General features: G+C 64.9%; 2 protein-coding genes across 8 annotated transcripts; one reads left to right on the plus strand and one right to left on the minus strand.

Annotated features, from left to right (window-relative positions):
- Positions 1 to 165: 165 nt before the first annotated feature.
- On the plus strand, positions 166 to 10,016 carry CACFD1 (calcium channel flower domain containing 1). Its single transcript, XM_053918970.1, has 5 exons — positions 166 to 370; positions 3,375 to 3,447; positions 4,571 to 4,696; positions 7,510 to 7,617; positions 8,106 to 10,016. Exons 1-5 carry the CDS (start codon positions 250 to 252, stop codon positions 8,194 to 8,196), a joined length of 519 nt encoding a protein of 172 aa, XP_053774945.1. The 5' UTR covers positions 166 to 249; the 3' UTR covers positions 8,197 to 10,016.
- A 127-nt stretch (positions 10,017 to 10,143) lies between these two features.
- Positions 10,144 to 17,328, minus strand: SLC2A6 (solute carrier family 2 member 6). Of its 7 annotated transcripts, none has more exons than XM_053918953.2 (10): positions 17,049 to 17,328; positions 16,329 to 16,491; positions 15,102 to 15,308; positions 14,382 to 14,481; positions 13,574 to 13,785; positions 13,060 to 13,207; positions 12,432 to 12,540; positions 12,007 to 12,110; positions 11,600 to 11,745; positions 10,144 to 10,824 (listed from the first exon to the last, which is right to left on the minus strand). In XM_053918953.2, the coding sequence occupies exons 1-10, from the start codon at positions 17,213 to 17,215 to the stop codon at positions 10,669 to 10,671; spliced, it is 1,512 nt and encodes a 503-aa protein (XP_053774928.1). In that variant the 5' UTR covers positions 17,216 to 17,328; the 3' UTR covers positions 10,144 to 10,668. The 7 variants fall into 7 exon arrangements, with proteins under 7 accessions (XP_053774928.1, XP_053774927.1, XP_053774939.1 ...); XM_053918952.2 differs by having other exon boundaries at positions 11,908 to 12,090; positions 13,574 to 13,712; positions 17,049 to 17,325; XM_053918964.2 differs by having other exon boundaries at positions 12,007 to 12,090; positions 17,049 to 17,325.
- Positions 17,329 to 21,130: the final 3,802 nt, after the last annotated feature.

Genomic DNA, 21,130 nt, shown 5'->3' on the forward strand with positions numbered 1-21,130 from the left:
CCGATTTGTCCACCCGGGAGCTCCGCGCCGCCAAAGCCAGCCCCCAGTGTTAAAAAGGACAAGCCCTCCGGGCGCGAGTCCCCGCCGCCCTACGAGCCCCGCCCTCTATGCTAATAAGCAAGAGAACCACGCTAGGCCCCGCCCCTATGCTAAAGAGGGGCCGCCTCTCCCACAAGGCTGCGCGCCGGCCGACGCGGCCGGCTCTGGAGCCGTTTGTAAGGGCGGTGGGCTGCGCGGGTCAGCGGCGCCATGAGCGGCTCGGGCGGGGCGGCCTCGGCCTCCGTCAGCTCCGCGCCGCCCGCGGAGGAGGAAGGCGTGACGTGGTGGTACCGCTGGCTGTGTCGTCTGTCGGGGGTGCTGGGGGCCGTGTGTGAGTACACAGCCTGGGCGAGGGGCGGCCCCGCAGCCCTCTGCGCATGCGCGCCCCCGCGGAGCAGGCCTGTGGGCTGGGGTCTGCGGGTCCCGCGCTGGACTCGGCGGCGTTGGCGGCGCCCCGGCGGTTGCTATGGCTACCGCCGGGCGGCCGAGGCTCCCGAGTTTCCGGGCTGGGCTGGCAGCTCTGGGGACATTCCAGGAGGGAACCTGAGCTCCCTCGGGGAGTGCTGGGCACGGCGGGGTCCCGGCACTGCCCCTCCGCCCCTCCCGGAGCCTGGGGCAGGCAACGCGGCCTCGGCTCCAGGACTTTCCGATGTTGGTCGAGGCCGCTTGCAAGGCCCTGCCCTGCCTAGTCCGGAGGCAGCCGCACCTGTTGACTTGGTGTGGGTGGGGGCGGTGGCCGCCGTCACCTCTGTACCTGGGGCGGCGTTTCCTGAGGGCCAGGTGCTGCGAGGGGACAGATGGCCCCCAAGCCCGGGCCCCGTGCTGAGCTAAGGGAGGCGGCAGTGCGTGCCCTCCGCTGACTGCTCTGTCTCGGCCGCGTCTCACCTCCGCTCCTACCCCCAGCGCTGCCCGCGACACGCCGGATCTGCGATCTCGGGGAAGTCGGGGGCGGTTTTAGCACAAGCCCCACACAGGGGAGGTACATAGAAAGGCGTTCTACTACAGCAGTAAAATAAAGATCGCGTGGCAGGTCTTCCCAGGGCAAACAGAAGTCTGAATGATCTGCTGCCCTCAGCGCTGTCAACGACGGGAGTGGCCGAGGACACCGCTGGGGGCCTTGGAAAGGGCATTTCCAGGAAGCCTTCAGGCCTTGCAGGGCTTGCCTGGACCGGGAGGGCTGCAGGTGGGCGGAACCTGTATTCAGTTCCCTCTCCCAGGTGGATGGGGGGAGGAAGCTCAGGAGCCCAGGCCTGGGACCGTACTGACCATAGCCAGAGGCAGCGGTGGGACAGGCCCTCCCCCAAACCCGGGAGGCCCCGAGTCCCTGCACTGCCCTTGAGCACGGTTTTGACTTTGTATGAGAGACTGGGGGCTTGAGGTTAGGCCACTGACAGCGTCCCTGTGGGGGGAGGAACCGTCTTCCTGGACTGGAGGCCTGCATCCTGCCCGCCCCCGCTGCCCTGGCTAGCCCAGGCATCCCATCCACTTCTGTGCTTCTCAAAGGGGGGCTCTGTGCCACCCCCGGAGCTCAAGGTGTTGGGGCTGCAGGTGAAGCTGCAGGAGAAGCCCTGGCCCCCACCCTGCAAGGAGTTTCACCTGCAGGTGTGGGGGGAGCTGCCTGTGGAGCAGCAGGTCTGAGCTATGAGGGCCCACTTACTCGTGGGTCTCTCTCAGTAGATACGCAGTTGGCCCTGGGTGCCCCTGGGTTTTGCACCTGCAGAGCCAACCAGCCACCGGTTGGAGGCAGTGTCTTCACTGGGAGGCTGGGAGTACACGGGTGCAAAGGGCCAGCTGCGCCGTTGCATTGTCGGTCCGGTCTTGGGGTCTGTGGAGCCTGGTGTCCGAGGGGGCCTGGAGCCATCTCCCCGGAGGGGTGACCGGAAAGTTTTAGGGGGGGTCAGAAGTTATACTCAGATTTTTGATTGTGTGGGGGTCGGCTGGGCTGACCCCCGTGTTGTTCAGGGGTCAACTGCGGTCTGCTACAGGGCAGAGTGCAAAGCAGGCTGGGGTTTCTGGGAGGTGCACCCCTGGGGGACCTGACCATCCTTGGGAGGGGAGGGCTGCACGGGGTACCTCCCTCACTCCACATGGGTGTTGCCCATTCTGAGTGGACGTCCTCCAGCTCTTGAGTGTTGGGTTGGGCGGGATCCTGGTCCTCCCCAAGGTTGGCCGTTGGAGGACAGTGAGGTAGGGTCAGTGCTGGCCGTGGTCAGGTGAGCTGGTGCTGAGGACAGGCAGAGCGGGCTGTCTCTCGGGCATCAGCGTCCGTTGCCCTGGGCGCCTGGCTGCCTGAGTGTGTGTGAGATGGTCCAGGACCAGCGCTGCCTGTTGGCAGGCAGGACGTGCACCGTCGTGTTGCGGGGTCTCGGGGAAACACAAGGGTAGTCCCGTTGCAGCCGGGCTCTCTTTGCCTGGTTCCGCCCCCGCCGCCAGCTGGCCGAGTAGGGTTACGCAGGAGAGCAGGGCTCCAGGCCTCCAGGGGCCAGGTGCACAGGAGCCCTGCGAATTAAATGACCTGGTGGCTGAGGGCTGCCTCCTGGCTGCCCAGCACTCTCGGGGAGGGAGAGGCTGGGCTGTGGGCCGTGGATAGTCGAGGGAGGTGAGTGGGGCAGACCCTGCCCCTTGGGTGCAGCTGGGAGGGGTGGGCAAAGCTCCCCATTTGGGACCTCAGAGAAGCCACTCTCAGGGCAGAAGGGGGTGCACCCCTCCCCGACGGGATCCCTGGCTATGTCAGGGCTGGGCGGGCTGGTTGGGGGCCTGGCCCGTGTGCAGGAGAGAAACAGGCCTGAGAGGTGAAGAGAGCCTCCCGACCAAGGCCGCTCGGCTGCCATGTGGTCAGAGCCGAGGTTGCGACCCCGGTCTGCTGGTTCCGGCCTCCGCTCCGAGGGAGGCATCCCTCATCCCCACCCAGAGCCCTGTCTCCTGGGTCAGAGGACTTCTCGTGTGGCCGGCCCTGGGATGCGGCCACCTGCCCTGGACAGGCTTTCTCTCTCACGTTGGAACCGCCTTGTGTGGCGGGAATTGGTTCTGTTGGGGCTCAGAGGGCCCGAATTGCCCCCGCAGCCTCACTGAGCTCTGAGCCAGCCATGCTGCAGCTGCGGCGCCGGGAAGAGCAGCCCCCTCTCTGAGTCTGGTCCTCGCCTGCGACATGGGCGGCCCTGTCGGCCCCATTTGTCTCAGGTGGCAGAGAGGAGACTGCTAGGTGCTGCGAGAAGAGCTGAGCACGGGGTGTCGGGAGCGATTCTCTGGTGGCACAAACTACCTCCCCAGGTGGCCTGCCCAGCAGACTGTCCCTTCCTCTGTGCTGACTCCTGCCCGTGTCTCTTGCTTTCAAGCCTGCGCCATCTCCGGCCTCTTCAACTGCATCACCATCCACCCTCTGAACATTGCGGCCGGCGTGTGGATGATGTGAGTAGGCCCGGGCCTGGCCTGTCCGGTGGCCACCGTGCAGGTCTTCACCCCTTCATGCCCACCTTGCCCAGCTCTCCCAATTCCCGTGAGGCCCAGGGCCTGGGATGCCCACCGAGGCCTTTACTGGGTGTAAGGCCCAGGCCTCGAACACCTGCCCAGGGTCTGCAGAGCAAGCCAGCAGCAAGCGCACTGCCCTGGGCTGCACCCCTGGGAGTGCTCGAGGCCAAGAGGCCAGCCAAGGACTGAGTGGGGAGGGTGGTTCCTGAGAGGATTGCTGTCGGGTGCTGGCATCGGGAAAACCCAGCTTGGGGGTCGGCAACGGAGCCAGTCCCACGGAGCAGGTCAGAGTTGGTGCAGGGTCAGGCTTTAGGAGGCCCCAGGGGAGCCCTTGCCCACGTCCCGCCAGGTTCGCTGGATCTGGTCGGAAGGGAAGGGAGGGCTGAGAACTGGCCCGCACAGCTGCGGCTGGCACCCCGCAGGCACTGAGGACTGACCTGATCTGGGAGGGTGTGGAGCAGAGCTGTGGTCCCGCCCTCAGGGAGCTCAGGCGAGGCCTGGGGGCTTGCTCCCAGAGGCAGTAGAGACAGGGACTGGCAGGGGAGAGGCACTGGACCCTCTGGTGAGAAAGAGTTGGCAAAGCACAGTGACGGCCAAGTTGAGTGGCCTGGCCCAGGCTGGGGGTCAGGCCAAGGCCTTTGTTGGTTGTGCAGGGGGCACGGCTGGGCTTTTGGGATGCCCTGAGCCAGTGCTTCAGTCCAAATGAGGGTCCCCAGGGCGCTGTCCCCTGGGCCTGCAGGCAGACGGCAGGGCTCAGGGCCTGTGACTGCGACTCAGCCGCAGAGGACTGGAGGCCCACACAGACCTCCCGGGGCTTGGCTGTCCCCAGCCTGGACATGGGCTACACAGAGGGCTTCCCCCAGGTGTGGGCTTCTGAGGGTGGGGCTGTGTCGGCTCTGGGCCTGTCTGCGGGCAGGCTGGCCTGCTCCCACTCTGGTTCCTGCACCCTGAGCACAGCTGTCCCAGCTGCTGGGGTGCTGGTGACAGCAACATTGCCGTCCCTCAGGGAGGGGCTGGCCGACGCCTCCCTGGTCAGCCCGCGCCCCTCTCACTTGCCCTGCAGCACCAACGCCTTCGTCCTGCTGCTCTGCGAGGCACCCTTCTGCTGCTCGTTCGTCGAGTTCGCCAACACGGTGGCCGCGAAGGTGGACCGGCTGCGCTCCTGGCAGAAGGCCGTCTTCTACTGCGGGTGAGGGGCTGCGGGTCGGGCCCTGCCTGCTTGGGGGCCTGAGGGTCGTTTGGCTGCACTGGGTGGGGAGCAGCTGCACCGGGCCCCTCTTGGTGGAGGTCTCCCGGTGTACCTTTGTGCGCCTCTGGTAGCCCCTGCAAGATAGGACCCGTCGCTCTCTCATGTGTGGTTCAGACGGGGCTGCACGGCCACGGCGTCGCACGCAGTGTAGAGAAAGGAGAGGCTCCTGGCTTCCGGCCCTCAGCTGGTCGCCCAGCACATCCAGTACAGCCGTGCGCCCAGCGTCCGCACAGCCTCCCAGAGTGCCGGCGACCCCACACCCTGGTGGGAAGGGGAGAACAGGCCGCAGGGCAGAGAGCAGGCCGGCCCCCAGGCCCTGCTCCGCGTGGCCTGTGTTCAGCCGCGCACAGCGTTCCACCTGAGTTGCCCGGCGCACCAGCTTCAGCCTGCGTTCCACACGCAGGGGCTTCTGGAGCAGCGCCAGGTGCCTGGGCGGCCCTGGGCGGCTTCTGCAAGCAGCGGGAGCTGGGGTGGTCGCTGTCGTTGGGGCCATCTCTAGAGGCAGAGAGGAGGGTCTTGCTGTTCAGGCCGCTTCCCCTTCCAGGGCCCCGCCGTCGACCGGGCACGGAGGTGGGCCCCGTTTTGAGCCACGAACCTGCTGTGCATTTCGTGTCCCTTGCCCTGGGCTTTATTTTTTAATGTATTTTTTAAAGGCCAGCAGTAACATCTGCTCATTAAAAACAATTTGGAAAGCCCTGGCCGGTTGGCCCAGTTGGTGGAGCGCCATCCTGAGACCGAAAGGCTGTGGGCTCGATCCCTGGGCAGGCGCGTGTGGGGGGCCCCGGACCAGCATTTCTCTCACATCGATGCTTCTCTCTGTCTCTCTCTCCCTTTCTCTCTGTCTAAAATCAATAGAAAACATGTCCTCGGGCCCTTTAACATACCCTTTAACCCTTGTTAAAAAAGAAAACGTGGAAAAATAATGCCTATTTGGACAATGGGAACCGGCCGCCCGAAGCCCTGCCCCTGGTAACCGCTGCCGTGCGTTTGCGGCGTGTCTGCAGGGACTCGGCTGAGCCCGTTTCTTACGCAGCTTCACCCGCCATAAGCAGACTGACACCGGCTTTATTTCCGCCTGCGTCGCCACAGAAACGTTTTTAGCAGTGCCTCAGCCACCTCACACGGCCGCTCTCGGCGGAGGGGGATTTCTCCGCCGCGCGTGCTCTTCTGCATCCGAGCCGTGGGCTCCGTCACGCGGCCGAACGTCCCGCCGAAGCCCCTGTGCGCCTGCTGATTTCTCAGGGCAGCTTCCCGGAGCGAGGTGCGGGGTCCGAGGCTGCTACCGCGCAGACTCCGGTGGGCCGCCCGCAGTTTTGCAAAGAGGCTGCCTGGCTGCTCCCCGCCAGTGCTCCGCGCGCTCCCGCGAATCCGGCTGCTCTCTGAGAGGTGAAACCCGCCCGGGGCTTTCTCTGGTTGCGCTTTCTTTTCTGAAAACGGTCTGGGCTACTTTCTACCTGCCGGCCTCTTCGTGTCTCACTTGCTGTGTGTGCGAGATTTCTTAGCCCCCCGCGAGGCTCACTGCGGGTCTCTCCGGCCTGCTGTCGGCCTCTACCTTTGCCCGGACAGGTTTCCCCTGTGGTCCTTTTCCCTTGCGGTGTCTACCACCCTTTCACCACGGTTGGCCCTCGAAGAGCACGGGGTTCAGGGTGCCGACCCCCAAAGTCAGAACCCAGGTTACCTTTGACTCCCCAAAACTGAGCTGCCAGCAGCGTGCTGTTGGCCGGAAGGAAGCCTCGTTGATAACAAACTGTCGACTAGGACACGTTTTGTGTGTTATCTGCAGTCTGTGCTGTATTCTAACAAAAAGCAAGCCAGAGAAACTGATTAAAATCGTGTTTATTGGAAAAAACGCACGTGTGTGGACGTGCGCCATTCAAACCTGTGTTCAAGGGTCAGCTGCGCTGTGGCCCCCGGGTCGCAGGTTCAGCCAGACTGGAGACCCGGGTAGGATGCAGTCGGTCAGGTCCCACTCGAGGCCCCAGTGCAGGCTGCGGTCTTATCTCCCCTCCAGGGGGCAGGGGAGGCGGGGGAGGGCCGGCTCTGGGGGCCCAGGCAGCTTCCTCCAGGAGGTGACGGGACAGAGTGCTGGTCCTCAAGTCGCCGAAGGTTTCCTGGTGTTTTCCTGGCTCGGTTCATCTCAGGCGCTGCCGGTGGAAATCGCCCGGGATCAAGGGTCGTGGGAGAATACTTACACCTGAGCGCACCAAGGTGGCGCCAGGTCGCGGTGGGGACCTGCCGAGGACAGCCACTTAGCTGCTCAGGCCACGACCCTGCAAGGAGACTGTGCCTTCTGCAGTTCAACCCCCGGGATCGACCTCGTTGAGACAGGGCTGACTTTAGGGTGCTCCTCAGAGCCAGTATTTAATTAGTGCCTTTGCCGTTAACGACTTAACATGTCTTAACCCCGTCCGGTCTCCAAACCTCTGAGGTTTCATCCCAGCCTAACAGGGCAGAGACTGAGCCCCAGAGAAGCGGAGTGACCCGCCCACAGCCACAGAGCCCCCGAGGGTTCCCTGGCCGGCTGTCTGTGATGGGGGGCTGGGGCACCTCATGCTCGGGCACAGACACGTGAAGGCTCTGGGGCGTCTCACCAGAAAGTGCCTGGGTGTCCGAGGACTTAGGAAACCAGGCCGTGAGTCCGTCCCAGCTGATTCTGGGGCTCCTTCCTGTACCTGGTGGTCTGGGAAGGAGGTCTGGAAGTGGGATGGTGGCCGTGGGGTGGGCGTGCGCCTTGACCTCTGCTTCTCCCCCAGGATGGCCGTCGTCCCCATCGTCATCAGCCTGACCCTGACCACGCTGCTGGGCAACGCCATCGCTTTCGCCACCGGGGTGCTGTACGGGCTCTCTGCTCTGGGCAAAAAGTGCGTCTGCCCGTCCCACGCCCCAGCTCTCGGGAGGGGTCTGTCCTTCTGCCTCCCAAGCCTCCCCATGAGGAAGGCCTGAGAGCAGCCCCTGGGGTCCAGTTGTGGAAACTGAGGCACAGAGGTCGTCAGTGATCAGCCAGCCTCCGGAGGGCGCTCAGCTCCAGGGAGTGAGGGCAGGGGAACCCGCAGGGCCTCCGGCGGCTCAGCCCCATCACAGCCTGTGGCTGGGGTGGCAGACCTGGCTCAGGGGCGCCTCTCCCCACCCACGGCCCCCGCCCGGGCTGCCGTCAGCGGCTGCCCCCCCTCACAGAGCCTGGCCCCCGCAGCCTGTGCTGCTGCCGGGGGTGGCAGGATGAGGGCTGCCGCCCTAGCAGCAGCTCTCTGGGGACACCAGGGGCCCGAGGCTCTGCCTGCCGTCACGGCAGGGCCACTGGCCGCGGCTCGGGGCCTGTCCCTGTGGTGACACCCACCCACTCTCTCCCCAGGGGCGACGCCATCTCCTACGCTCGGATCCAGCAGCAGAAGCAGCAGGCAGACGAGGAGAAGCTGGCAGAGACCCTGGAGGGGGAGCTGTGACGTGGCTCTGGGTCCGCCCTGGGGTTCCCTGTGAGCGTGTTGGGGGGCAGGGCCTGCAGCGGGACCTGAGGACAGCCTGGAAGAAGAGCCTTTGCCTGGCTGCCACTAGCTTCCCTGCCCGCCCCCAGCCTGGACTCCTCCTGCCCCTCTCCCCGGGTCGGCGTCTCCAGGCCCCGAGCTGGTGCAGAGGTGCTGGGGTGAGGGCTCTGAGGGCCTTGGCCAGCAGTGAGGAGATGGGCAGTGCGAGCCGCAGCGACCCGGGCCACAGGACTCGAGGCGGAGCGCAACAGGCAGCAGCTCTGCACCAACAGCCTCCTGGCCCCTGGCAGCCTGGCATGGCCGGGGACAGGCCTTGGGTGGGCCTCCAGACTTCCACAGCGGGCAGGGTCACTTGGGCCCTGCCGAAAGCCTGGGAGGAGGTTCCCCGGTGACGTAGGTCTTCAGCCAGAGTGTGCTTCTTCCAGGCTGAGCCACCTGGGCCCTCTGTCCACTTGCCGTCAGGGCCCAGCAGTGTCCCGAGGGCTGTGTGCTGCGGCCCGTGGCCCTCACCACGCTGTGCTCTGTGGGAACCCCCAGCGCTCCCACGAGGCTCCCACAGCCCCTGGAACAGCAGCCTCGGCAGCAGCCGGAGGACTGGGTGGGGTGTCCTCTACCACTTCAGGACACTGGTGCAGGCCAGTGCCCCCGCCCCCCGCCTCAGTGCCAAGGCAATGGGGCTGACCTGGCCAGTCAGCAGCGCCCCAGTCCTGTCAGAGGCAGGGAGCTTGACCCACCGTGGGTGTCCCTGCGGGCCTGCCCTCAGCCTGCAGAGTGCTGGGCAGACTGCTGTCCCCACTGTCCCAGGCGCCAGGCCAGCAGGGGAAAGGCCTGGGGGCGGGGCGGGGAGTGTGCAGAGCTAGTTCGGGGGCCGGGGGCGGCCCTCTTGGGACCTGTGCCTTCATCTTCCCCAGGCTCCTTCCATACCTGTCCTTTCCTTCTGACCCCTGGCCTCAGCCCCTGACTGCCAGGCTGGCCCTCGGCCAGTGGGCGCATCTGACAGGACCTGGCTGAGGCCGGCAGCACCAGGTGGAAATGGGCCCAGTGCCTGCTCCCCCTGCCCCCTCAGCCCGCAGAGTGCAGGGCCCTGTCTTGCCAGTGGGACCCAGTCCCAGGACGCGCTCTCACCATGGCTTCCCAGGTGGCCTTTCATTCCCGCTGGAGGCAGCGGGTAGGCGCAGGTGTCCCAGTCAGCCGTGGCCCCCCGGGTGCTGCCCAGGCCGAGCACAGGGCCCTTCGGTGTAGCCAGGGCAGCAGGACATGTCCTTGGGGCCCCTCTGGGGCCGGCTTCCAGGGCTGTGGGCCCCAGGCCAGTGGTGTGCGTGCGTGTGTGTGTGTGCGCGTGTGCTGTGACTAGGACCTGTCTACCTCTGGGGGGGCCTTCTGCCCCCTTGGCTCGTTCTTACCCAGGACTTGGGCTTGGGGCGGCCCCTGCTGGCCCTCCAGCCCCTGCCCCAGGGGCCTTGCTGACCAGTGTCTTCGCTGCATGGGCGGGCTGGCTGTGTCGGGAAGGCCACTCCTTGCCCTGTGAGGATGTGGGGTGGGTGCTGGGCAGGCCACTCGCCCGAGGTTCCCAGTCAGTCTGATGGGCCCAGTCCTGCAGTGGGTGACCCTGTCTCTCAATGGGAGTCCTGCCTTGCAAGGAATACTGTCCTGGTGGCTGAGGGGACCGGGCCACCAAGGGCCCCCCTGCCCCCCTGTGTGTGTCTGGACTCTCAGCTCCCGGCCCTTGTTCGCTCTGTTCACCTTGACTTCTGAGCAATAAAGCCCGGCGGCTGTTTGTATGTGTGTGCTCTGCCTGAAGTGGGGGGGCTGCCCCACCCCCCACCAGTGGCACAGGGCGAGGCCGGCCCGAGGTCCCCCCGAAGGAGGAGTGGGCTGTCAGGGCAGCAGGCCAGGCAGCCTCAGCTGGCACCATGGCTCTAGCCTGGCTGGAGGGGCTCTCCACCAGAACTCCAGTTTATTTCCATAAATAGGGCACGGGGTTTGCAGGCGGGAGTGTGCGGGAGCCGGTTCCTGGATGCTGGGCTGGGGCAGGAGTGTCGGTCAGGGCAGATTTCTGCCTTTTCCCGTAGCCCCGACGCTGGATGGCGGCTCAGTGGTCAGAGTAGGGTGGCAGGGTGCTGTCCCTACGGGAGCCCCCATCTCTGTCTTGTCACAGCCCTCCGGGAAGGGTGTCCAGCGCAGCCTCGCCCACAGACCGGGCCGATGCTCCCCTGTGGTGCAGGCCGCCACCTCTGTCCATGGGTCTTGGCCGATGTGCAAATGGCGCCTCTGGCTGCCCATGGTGGGGCCCAGCTGGACAGTGCTGTTGTCTGTCCTGTGCCAGGAAGTGCGTGGGGGGGTGTCTGGTGCCTCCTGGGCTCCGGGTGCAGGTCAGTGGCTGACTCAGAGGCCTGGCCGCAGTGGTTTGGGCCCCTCCCGGGCAGGGCCTGCCTAGCGTAGGAAGGACCTCCTCCCACTGCGGAAGAAGGACTCAATCTGCTCCAGCGACCGGCCCTTGGTCTCGGGCACGCAACAGCCAGTGAACACCAGGTTCACCAGGCAGACTGCGGCGAAGAAGTAGAAAGGCACCTGAAGGCCGAAGGCGTTCTGGGGGCAGAGAGGGGGTGGGAGGTCACAGGCGACCCAGGGTCCTCCCACCCCTGAGGGAGCTTCAGCGGCCCTGCTAGCAGTAGCCAGGCTTGGAGGCTCACCCTGTTCTGTCCTCTGCTCAGGGACCTGGGGCTCCCCGCTGCCTCCAGTAGGAGATCTGAGGGCTCAGCGGCCCTTGAGGCCCTGGAGGTCTGCACCCAGCCCTCCTCTGGCGCAGGCCCTGGGTCTGCCCTACCCAGCAGGCTCCGGCCCTCAGGCAGCCCTACCCACCCCTCTCTGCCCCTCTGTGCCCCTCTCCGGGGGCTGTGCACACCCTGCTGCCCAGCACTCTGGCCCATTGTGGGCCCAGCCCTGCCTGGTCCTGGGCAGGCACAGCCCTAGCCACCTGTCCGAGTCTTCTGCCTGCAAGCTGGGACCCAGGGCTCAGAGATCCACCGGCTACTGGGCTTAGGGCCCAGAGGTGGGGTTTGGCCAGGTGGAGGCTCTGTGGGTGGTGTGCAGGGCATCCCATGTGGGGTGAGACCCAAACTGCCCATCCAGACAGGAGGCCCAGCTGCCCTGGAGGGCAGCCGTGCCAATGGGCGTGGTTTCCTGGCCTGAGAAGTCAGCTGACTTCTCAGAACAGTTCCCCTCATGGGTCCACTGTCACCAAGAAGCCTGAGCTGTGCCAGCCTCCTAGTGGAGGGTGTGTGCCAACCTCTCAGAGGACAGGAGAGAGAAGCCTGGCATAGCCCCTAGCAGTGGCAGGAGTGGCCCAGACCCCAGCACTCACCACCACCAGCAGGAAGGACTTGGTGAGGGCGAAGGCGGTGAGCCAGCTGACCAGCACGCAGAGCCCCGAGGCAGCACCGCGGGCCTGCAGGGGCAGGATCTCCGACATGAGCAGCCAGGTGATGGGCCCCCAGCCCATGGCATAGCCTGCGCAGGTTGGGGTGGGGCAGCTGTTGCGAGAGCCCTCCCCAGCTGCCCCCAATGGCCCAGGGTGGCAGGGCCCACCCACGCCACAGCCACACCCTCCACACCTTGGCCACCTGACGGCCCCCCACTGCCCGCCCTCCTGTGGCGTCCTTGGCTCCGTACCCATGATGAAGAGCATGGTGGCCAGCAGGGGCACCAGGGTGAGGGAGCTGGTGGGCGTGGCCAAGGGCTGCTCTGTGCTCCCCAAGGGTGTGCTCTCACCCATGGTGATGTTCGGTGTTAGAGGCTTGGGACCCAAGTGGACATACAGCCCCAGTGTCAGGTTGGCAGCGAACATGGCAGAGGCTGTGGACAGACAGATGGCCCTTGGGGGCCGGGACCCTGTGAGCCAGCTATTCCTCAAAGTCCTCCAATGCCTTGTGGCCCGGCTCTCACCCAGGCGGCCAACAGGCCACTTGTGCAGGACGCAGGCTCCCGCTGCAGCTGCACCCCCCTCCCTGGGATGCGTCAGCGGGCTGGCTCCCACCCAGGAGCCCTGGCATACCTTCCCGGGGCGCCCCGCATGCTGGGCCTGTGCTGGGTGCTGGGCGGCAGGTCTGACCCGGGCACCCCAGAGCTCCCAGCCATGTGGCACCTGCCTCAAGGGGCAGGACGAGGTGGCCACCGGAGGAGGTGGTGGAACCCACCTGAGATGAAGAGCAGGGCCTTGCGGCCGGCCAGGTCCATGGTGAGGGCCGCGATGAGCACAGACAAGAGCCTCACAGCTCCTACAATGGCCGCATCCTCCTCGGGGGGCTGCAGGGAGGGAGCCCCAGGGCTGAGGGACCCTGGCCTGCTGCTCCCGTCCCTCCTCCCCCTTCCCCAAAGGCACGCAGGGTGCCCAGGCCCCAGGCCATGGCCACAGCCTCTTGGAGGCACTGAGCTCCCACTGAGCACGGGCACCTTCCCTGGCCACAGGGGCCCAGAACCTAGGCCTGACGGCACTGGTGGCACAGCTGTCACCAATCTCCAGCGCTCATCTCCCTCTGAGCCACGCGCATGTTATCTCCACTCTGCAGGCAAGGAAGCTGAGGTCTGGAGGGGAAGTGGCTCCCCGCAGCGAGAGGCAGGGGCTCTGAACTGAGGTCCGTGGCCCCCGGGGCCTGCGTGTGCTCACACTGGTTTTCTCTGTGACCCTATGCGTTTTACTGTAGAGCACGTGCTTTGCGTGCAAAGGCTGCTCTGAGAACAGGCACCTGGCGCAGACACAGTCGCCAGCCCCCGCTGTCCCCGCCCCCGTGCGCGCCACGCTGGCTGGAGGGCCGTGGCTCTCACCAGCAGCACCGCCGTGCTGCTGAAGACAGGCTGAAGGTAGACCAGCACGGGCGTGATGCCCGTCAGCTGCTGCAGGAAGCGCATGAGCACGGCGATGGAGATGGGCCGGTACACGTGGGGGTCCCGGGCCTCTGCCCACGACATGCGGCTGCTCTGGAGACACAAGGCCAGTGCTAAGGGGGCCGGGCCCACCCGCCAGCGGGCACCACCCTGCCCTGGGCTGCACAGAACGGGGCAGGGACTCCCTTTTTCCCTCTCCAGGAAACAACCCAGGCCAGGGGACGGGCCAGGGGACCCTGCCTGGATGCCAGGCTCCTGGGTCAGTGGTGGGCCAAGGCAGGCTCCCGCTTGCAGAGCTCTGGGTCAGGCCGTGGCATCTGGAGGTGGCAACACTGGCATCCCAGTTTCCCAGGAGAAGCAAGCGAGGTTCAGAAAGGCCACGGCCACACACAGCTGGGGGCACCGGGGCTGGGAGTGAGGCTGGGGGTGGGCTGGGCACCCGTGCCTCCCGCACCTGTCTCTGGACGTTGTCCTGGATCTGCTGGAACTCCCAGCGGATGTCGGCATCGGCCCCGCGCAGCCAGGCCAGCGCCTGCAGTGCCTCCGCGTCCCGGCCCCGTGAGAGGAGGAAGCGCGGCGAGTTGGGCATGAAGCTGAGCAGCAGGACCATAATGACCACGGGCCCCTCCCCGGCCACAGCCAGCCAGCGCCAAGGCAGCAGGAGGCCTGGGGCGAGGCGGGGGAGGGGCTGAGGTCCAGGGGCTTCTGGACACAGGAGCCCTTCCCACCGGGCCTCTGAGCAACCTCATCCGCGCTCCAGGGCCAGTCCCTGGTCCCCCTCCTATGGGAAGTCTACCCTGATTCCCACAGGCCCCTGTGCTCTAGATCAGGAGCGGCCCCAAGGACTGCCTAGCGCCGAGAACAGGGCCCAGGTCCCTGAAGGGTCTCAAGGGCCACAGCTGTGTGATGGTGGGGTAGCCTGACCACACAAGACCCCGGCCTCCACCCCCAAACCCGTCCCGCCTCCACCAGCTGCACTCTGATGCCTTTTCTGTGTGGGCTTCCCTTCCGAGAATGATGGACGCATTCAGCTGTCAAAAGACAGTGTGAAGATTCTTGGCCTAGGCAGAGCCCTCACTGCCCAGGTAGGCCGAGGCCTTGTGAGGAGAGGGGCAGGAACTCGCCTGGAGGCGCACCGCCCGGTGCCACCCAGGGGCAGGTCTCTTGCTCCCAGCCAGGGCTTGTTCCGCTGGTTCATCCCTTCCCACCAGGTCTGCCCCGGGGCACCCCACCTCCCCCAGCCTGCTCTGCGCTGATCTTACCAAGGGCATAGAGAGACAGCGAACCAAACACCGCCATGAGCTGGGGCGTGGCCCCCAGAGCCCCACGCACGCCTGGGGGGGCTATCTCAGACACGTACACCTGCAAGACATGCCGCCCCCCCCCCCCCAGCCTTTGGTGAGAATGCTGGGCTGGCCAAGAGAGCGGCAGCGGCCCTGGTGGTCCCTGGGGAGATGAAGGGGTTTTCTGGTGGGTTTCTTGTCCCGATCACGTCTCACTTCGTGACCTCCCTGGGGCCTCAGTTTCCCTAACTGTCAAGTGGGCAATGTGAGGCTGGGAGTTGGGAGGGGTAGAGGCACCCAGACTCTGGTCTCTGCTCCTCCCCCCACACCACCGCGATCCCTGCCCAACCCACTGCGGGGTGTTCGGAGAGTGGAGGCCAGGGCCGAGGCACCAGGGAGGCGGCAGGCAGGGACTTCCCTTTCCTCCCCGTTGCTCAATGTGGAATTTCTCCAATTGAGCAATGTGTGACTGTCAGAAAATGGGGTAGGAAGTTGGGGAGTCCAGAGTGGGGGAAGCTGGGGCATGGGGGAAGATGTCCCGAAAATTAGCTTCCCTAGTCGGGGTGAGCTGAGGTTCCTCAGCAAGTGCACCCCCGCCAACCAGTGGATGGGGTTGGGAGGCCAGGAGCCCGTAGCTGACGGTGGTCAGCACACTCCTGAGGCTTTGAGGGGCCCTGGGGTGGACCGTTGTGGCCTTACCGGGATGCAGGCTGCTGTGAGCCCCCCGGCGAAGCCCGTCAGCATCCTGCCCAACAGCAGCATCCAGAGGCCGCGGGCACCCGCCATGAGCGCGTAGCCGGCCACTGAGGGCACTGCCGAGAACATGATGCTCAGCTTCCGGCCCAGCAGGTCGTTGAGCAGCATGGCGCTGAGGCCGCCCGCCGCGGCGCCCAGTGTGAACACGGACTGTGGAGAAGGGGCAGGTTGGGCATGTCTGGGCACACAGCACCCACTGCCCCTCGGAGCCTGGAGACAGCTGCTTTTCCAGGCTGGCCTTGGGGGCCCGAGCTGCAGACAGGCCTCAGGCCCCGCGTGGTAGTGAGCCTCCCATCTCCAGAGGTGTACAAGCAGCATGTGCACAGCCATTTGTTAGGGATGCCACAACAGGGAGTCCTGCTCTGGGGAGGTGGTGGGGCCACGTGTTGCAGTGGCCTGGTCCAGCCGGACATTCACGCGTCTAGTGCTGCGGCACAGCAGCAGACAGGAGAGTTCTGTGACTTGACGCCTCTGGGGTTTGAAGACCCGGGGGTCCGGGTCCCCCGTCCAGCCAGTGAGCAGGACCCAGTCAGGAACCTGGGCACGAGGCTCAGTTTGTCTGAGCCTCGGTCCCTTCCGCTGTTTCATGGGAAAAGTGGAGGCGCCACCTCGGAGGGTGGGCCTGGGGCCAACTGGCTCTCAGGTCAAGTGCCCAGCGCGACACCCGGCACACAGTAAGCGCTCACTCCCTGGCAGGTATTTTTATCATCTCAGCTTATACGTTGTAACTGCAGATTTGAGGCCCCTGAGATTGTGGGTCCAGAATCTAGGGACTCTCGAGGCCTGTGCTCTTCCTTTCCTCGTGCCCCCAGTCTGTGCTGGGCCTCCTTGCTCCAGCCGGGGCCCCTTCCTCGGGCAGCTGATGTCCCAGACCCCTATCACCCAGGGAGGTGTCGGCTCTGTTGCCACAGCCCCGCTCCAGGTGGGGGGGTCTGTGGAACCCTCAACCCCACAGGGTGGAGACCTTAAGGGGCGTCTCCCCACCTGCTCCTTCCCACGCCTTCTCCATCAGCTTTCACTTCCTCCTTTTGTTCCGGAGCTATCATTGGGCCTCACTCTCCCACCCCCCCCACCCCCGACTGGAGCACATGGGGAAGGGCAGACCCCTAAGGCTGAGATTTATGGGGGTCCCTGCACCCTGCCCCTCCTTACTCAGAGCACGGCCCTTACCCCAAACCAGGACGCCTGGACTTTGGTCAGGCTCAGGTTTGGATCCAGGGAGCGCTCCAGGGCGGGGATGACTGGGGATGTGTAGACCAGGGCGTAGCCAAAGCTGAAGTTGCCCAGCACAGCGGCGAAGGTAGCCAGGAACACCCTCTTGTTCTTCGGGGCCCTGTGGGAGTGGGGTTGGGGCAGAGAGATTGGGGGTCTTTGAGTACCTCCTCACCAGTCTACTGCCTGTACTGAGCAGCAGACTCGGAGGGCAGCGCTGGAGAGCGCTGGGTCGGGGGCTGTCAGAGTGGCGCCTCCCCATGGCTGAGTGCCCGCTCCCTTGGGGAAGCCCCAGGGCTGGAGCACAGCCCTCATGACCGATGGATGGCCGTGGCTGAGACACGGGGGCGGGGGGCTCTTCTCCCAAGAGGCCGTGAGTTCTCTGCTCTGGGCATCGCTCCGCCCACCCATGCTTGCTGTGTGACCTCAGGCAGGCCCTTAGCTCTCTCAGCTTCAGTCTCCCTGTCCGCGCCAGTGGGGGGCTGGGCCCGGCACTGGAAGGCGTGGTGGCGGGGGGGGGCGGGGGGGACACACACAGCCAGCTTCTTAAATAGGAGTAGCGTCTCCGGAGCAGGAGAGAACCAGATGGCCCCTTGGTGGCCACTCCCGGCTGGTCAGCGGAGGCCCAAGGCGGAAAGCAGCCCCCCACCCGCAGCCCGCAAGCCCAGCAACTCTCACCCGACTCGCGTCCTCTCCCCCAGCGACGGGGGCGGGTTCTCGGGGAATGTGTCATAGTCCTGGCCCTCGGCTCCCAGCAGGGGCTCCTGCATGGCCGCCTCCGCTGTCACCTGCGCGCTGCCACCGAGGGGCTGGGGACAGGGTCTGGCTGCAGCAGCTCGGAGCATCCGGCCCAGCCCGCAGCTCCGCCCCCCCTGCTGCAATTGGCTGCGGGGCGGCCCTGCAGAGTCAGTGCTGGCCAATGGGCGTCCGCGAGAGGTGCGGATGCTCGAGGTACTGCTCCGCCGGGCTTTCCCGGGGCGCGGGCTCCGCTGCCGGGCGCTGGGCGGCCGGGCTTTCCCGGGGCGCGGGCTCGGGTTCAGGGTGCGGGGCGCGGGCGTGGCTCTGGGGCGGAGCAGCCGGGCTTTTTTTTTTTTTTTTCCCTTTGTGTGACCCTGAAGGCCCCGGGGTCGGCCCTGAGAATGGGAACCCGCACCCGAGGGAAACGGCAGACATTCGTGCGGGGTCTGAAGGCAGAGGCCCTCCATGTCGGGTCCATGTCGGGGCTCAAGCCGGACCAGCTTGGGCTACAGACTGCGTCACATACTGGAGCTCAGCTCCTACAGGCTGCAGGAAACTGCAGCCCCGAGAGGAGAAGCAACTCTCCAAGGTCACACAGCGAACTCACACTCACAAAGGAAGGCCGTGAGCTCCGCCTCGCACTGGACTCCCTCCCTGCCCCATGGGTCACCGTCAAGCGGCTCCCTCCCCTCCAGTGACGCGGTGAAACTAGGTCGGCGGCACCCAGAACAGTGAGGGTCCGTGGGTGAAAGCAGACAGAGCAGGGGTTGGCAACCTCGATGGGCCAGACTTGTATTCTCCCAGTTTCTGGTCTTTTCTGGCTGCAGAAATAACTTGGATTTGTGAAGCATCCAGGTAATTGCACGAAATTTAAACTTAAGTAAAGCAGAAATGGAAAATTCCCTGTAAAACCATCCTCAAAAAACACCACAATTACAAGTTCCAGCTCTTTCTTTGGACTTTTCAGAGAGAGGGCTGGCTCTCACCCCATCCTGCGCGTGGATGGGACACAACATGCATCCAAAAATGGATCCTTGGCACCCCTGGCCGGTGTAGCTCAGCTGGTTAGAGCGTCCTCACCGCAGGGAAAGGTTCCGGTGAGGTCCCAGGCCCCGGGCCCGCCCCCGGCCCCACCCCACCTTGCCCTGGGCGTGGCCCCGGGACAGCCAATGATCCATGCTGCTTTCTCACATTGCTGTGGTCCTCTCTTTCTCTAAAAGCAATGAAAAAATGTCCTTGGGCGAGGATTTAAAAAAATTAACTCTTTGTTGTTGAACATTTGGGTTATTTCCAAGTTTTCACTGTTAAAATAGCAAAGTGTTTTTTGAAAGTTGTTATAAGTCCCTGTTTTATTATCATCAAAGTACAATATAGTGGCACAGTCCAGACCACAGACGTCTCTCCCCACAGCCTCGGCCCGCCGGCATTTGCTGTCTCCCCTAGGTCTGCTTGCATGTGTGGGCACCCCGTTCTCGCTGGGATCACAGGCAGAAGCTTTGGGTCCAGGCACACCCTGTCAACGGTGACACTTACTGATGTCACACAATCCTTAGAACCATGGTTTAAACTTAAGATGTTACACACCCTAAACTGTGCAGCTCAGCAGGTACACCTGTGTGTGCGCCCCCACGGCCACTGCCTGTGTCATGGCCCGGAGGCTCCGATCACCCCAGAAGGTCCGCACATCCCTCCCCAGCCACCTCGCCCTCCTGCGTCCCGCCGTGCTGAGGTCTGTCTTTTGGATTAGATTCTGCTCTGGAACCTTGCACCAGTGGAATCATACTCTTGTTTCCGGCTTGTTCTTCTCAATTCCTTTGTCTTCTTTTTAAATCAAGTTATGGCCCTGGCTGGTGTGGCTCAGTGGATTGAGCTCGGGCCTGTGGACCAAAGGGTCGCTGGTTCAATTCCTATTCAGGGCGCATGCCTGGGCTGGGGGCCAGGTCCCCAGTGGGGGGCGTGCGAGAAGCAACCTCACGTGGATATTTCTCTCTCTTTCTCCTTCCTCCCCGCCCCCCTCTAAAACAAACAAACAAACAAATCACCTTTGCATATCACCCCACACTGCACCACGGACGTGCGGTGAGTGGAGTGTCGGGGGCTGTGTGGCCCAGAACCCTGCCCCGCATCAAGGCACAGAACATTCCATCCACCTAGCAGGTTCCTCTGTGTCCTCTTCCGGCCGACCCCACCTGCCCCCATGCCCCAGAGACCGCTGCTCACCTTGCTGACTGCACACGGGGTTCATCCTCCCCAGAGCTCCTGGGATGGGGACCAGGACATGAGCGCCCTGCTGCCTGGCTTCTTTCACTCCGCACGGCCCCGGGAGCCTCCGTGTGCTTCTTCAGGACCTGTCCCTTCCTGTCGCTGCGGAGGGGTGCGCCACAGTGTCCACCGCCCTCTGACAGGCAGTTGGCCGGCCCAGTAAAGCCGCTTGGTCTGACTGCACACACAGCTCTGTCTTAATGGTTCCTGAAGACTCCTCTGTGGATGGACCTGGGTTTGCTGGTGGCCCCTTCTGTCACGGCATCAGGGCCACTGCGACATTTTTGCTCTTGACATTAAAGACGCGAAGGGTGACTTCATCCTCAGGGCAGGGTCCTCACCCCTGGCTGGCCTCAGGCCTCTGTCAGTGGCGTGGAGGGAAGCTGGCCTGAGCTCCACCTTCTGCCTCGCCCCCTACTAGTCCATGGAAAAAGTGGCCCCTGGGACCACAAAGTTTGGGGACTGCTGCCTTAAAGGATCCTCTCCATGGTCCTCAGGCCTCTCTTAGCCTTGCCACCTGTGAGTTCGTGCCTTCTCTCCTAAACCTGCGCCTGGGGCTGCTCTGGGGATACGGGGGGAGGCGGGGGGACGGGATGTGTACCCCGCTCCTCTCCTCCCCGTATCTGTGCCTCACAGGGCAGGGCACCCAGGGGGGTGCCAGAAGCCCCTTGCCAACCTGAATTCAGAGCCCTCCCCATTTCTTCAGCCCCCATGCAGGAAGTCTCTTTCAGAGGCATCAGGAAGTGCTGGTCTGGGAGCGGGCACACCTGGCTCGAGGGGGGGCCTTGGGCCTGGGAAAGCAGGTTCCCCCTCCCCGCCGGGGACACACCCTTGTGGGGCTCGGCCCCTCACCACCCCGAAGGCAGCTCCAGCCCCTCCCTTCCTTAGAGGAAGGGCCCTTAGCTGATCCACTTAGGCAGCCGGTCCAGGGAGACTGTGGCAGCTGGGGGACAAGCCCCTTCCCGGACCAGGGGGCCCCTCTGCTGGAAAGTAAGCATCCTGCAGAGCTGCCAGTGGTGGAGGGGCTGTGCAGGGACCACCGTGACTCCTGGCTTCTCTCCATCTGTGGCTGGTCCTGAGCATTGTGGCTTAAAGAAGGACCGGCCCACCGTCGGCCCTGGGACGGGGAGCAGCCTGAGGACGACTCTGCGCCCCCGTGACCACCTCCGAGCTTCTGGGGAGCACTTGCTTTTCTCATCTGTAAGCTTGCTGGCGCCTGTGCCCACCCCTCGGGCTGCCCTGTGGGCAGAGGGCAGCCTTGACATAGCTCCTCCCGCAGTGTGACAGAGGTCCCCACAGACCAGCCTGCGTTGGCCCCTCCGTGCCTGGGGAACTGGTGGAACTGCATACCAGACTCCCGCGGCGCCTGCGTGAAGGGCCCGAGGAAGGAGGTGAGGCGGCAGTGGAGCAAACACACGTGGACCACAGGCCTTGCCTCCCCTGGGGCTGCCTCACCCCGCATTAGAGAACGCTGGGCGCTGCCCCCGTGGCCCGTACTCCTGTAACGCCTGGAGCGCTTCTCTTCGAGGGGGAGAGGCAGAGGGGCGCATGGTGGGGCCCCTCCCAGAGGAAGTCCCTTCCCTGTCTCTTCCTTCCCACAGATGGGCCGGCCAGGGCCACTCAGGGAGACTGTCTCTGCTGCCCAGCTGTCCGGCGCCCCTGCTGCCGCCCACCAGGCTCCAGCTGATGCCATCCCCAGCCCGGAGGACTCAGACCTTGGGCCCTCTGTGGCCCTGGCTCTGGCCCTGGCTCTGCTCTTC

The sequence above is a fragment of the Desmodus rotundus genome, chromosome 1 (genome assembly GCF_022682495.2).
Source record: "Desmodus rotundus isolate HL8 chromosome 1, HLdesRot8A.1, whole genome shotgun sequence".
Lineage (NCBI taxonomy): Eukaryota > Metazoa > Chordata > Mammalia > Chiroptera > Phyllostomidae > Desmodus > Desmodus rotundus.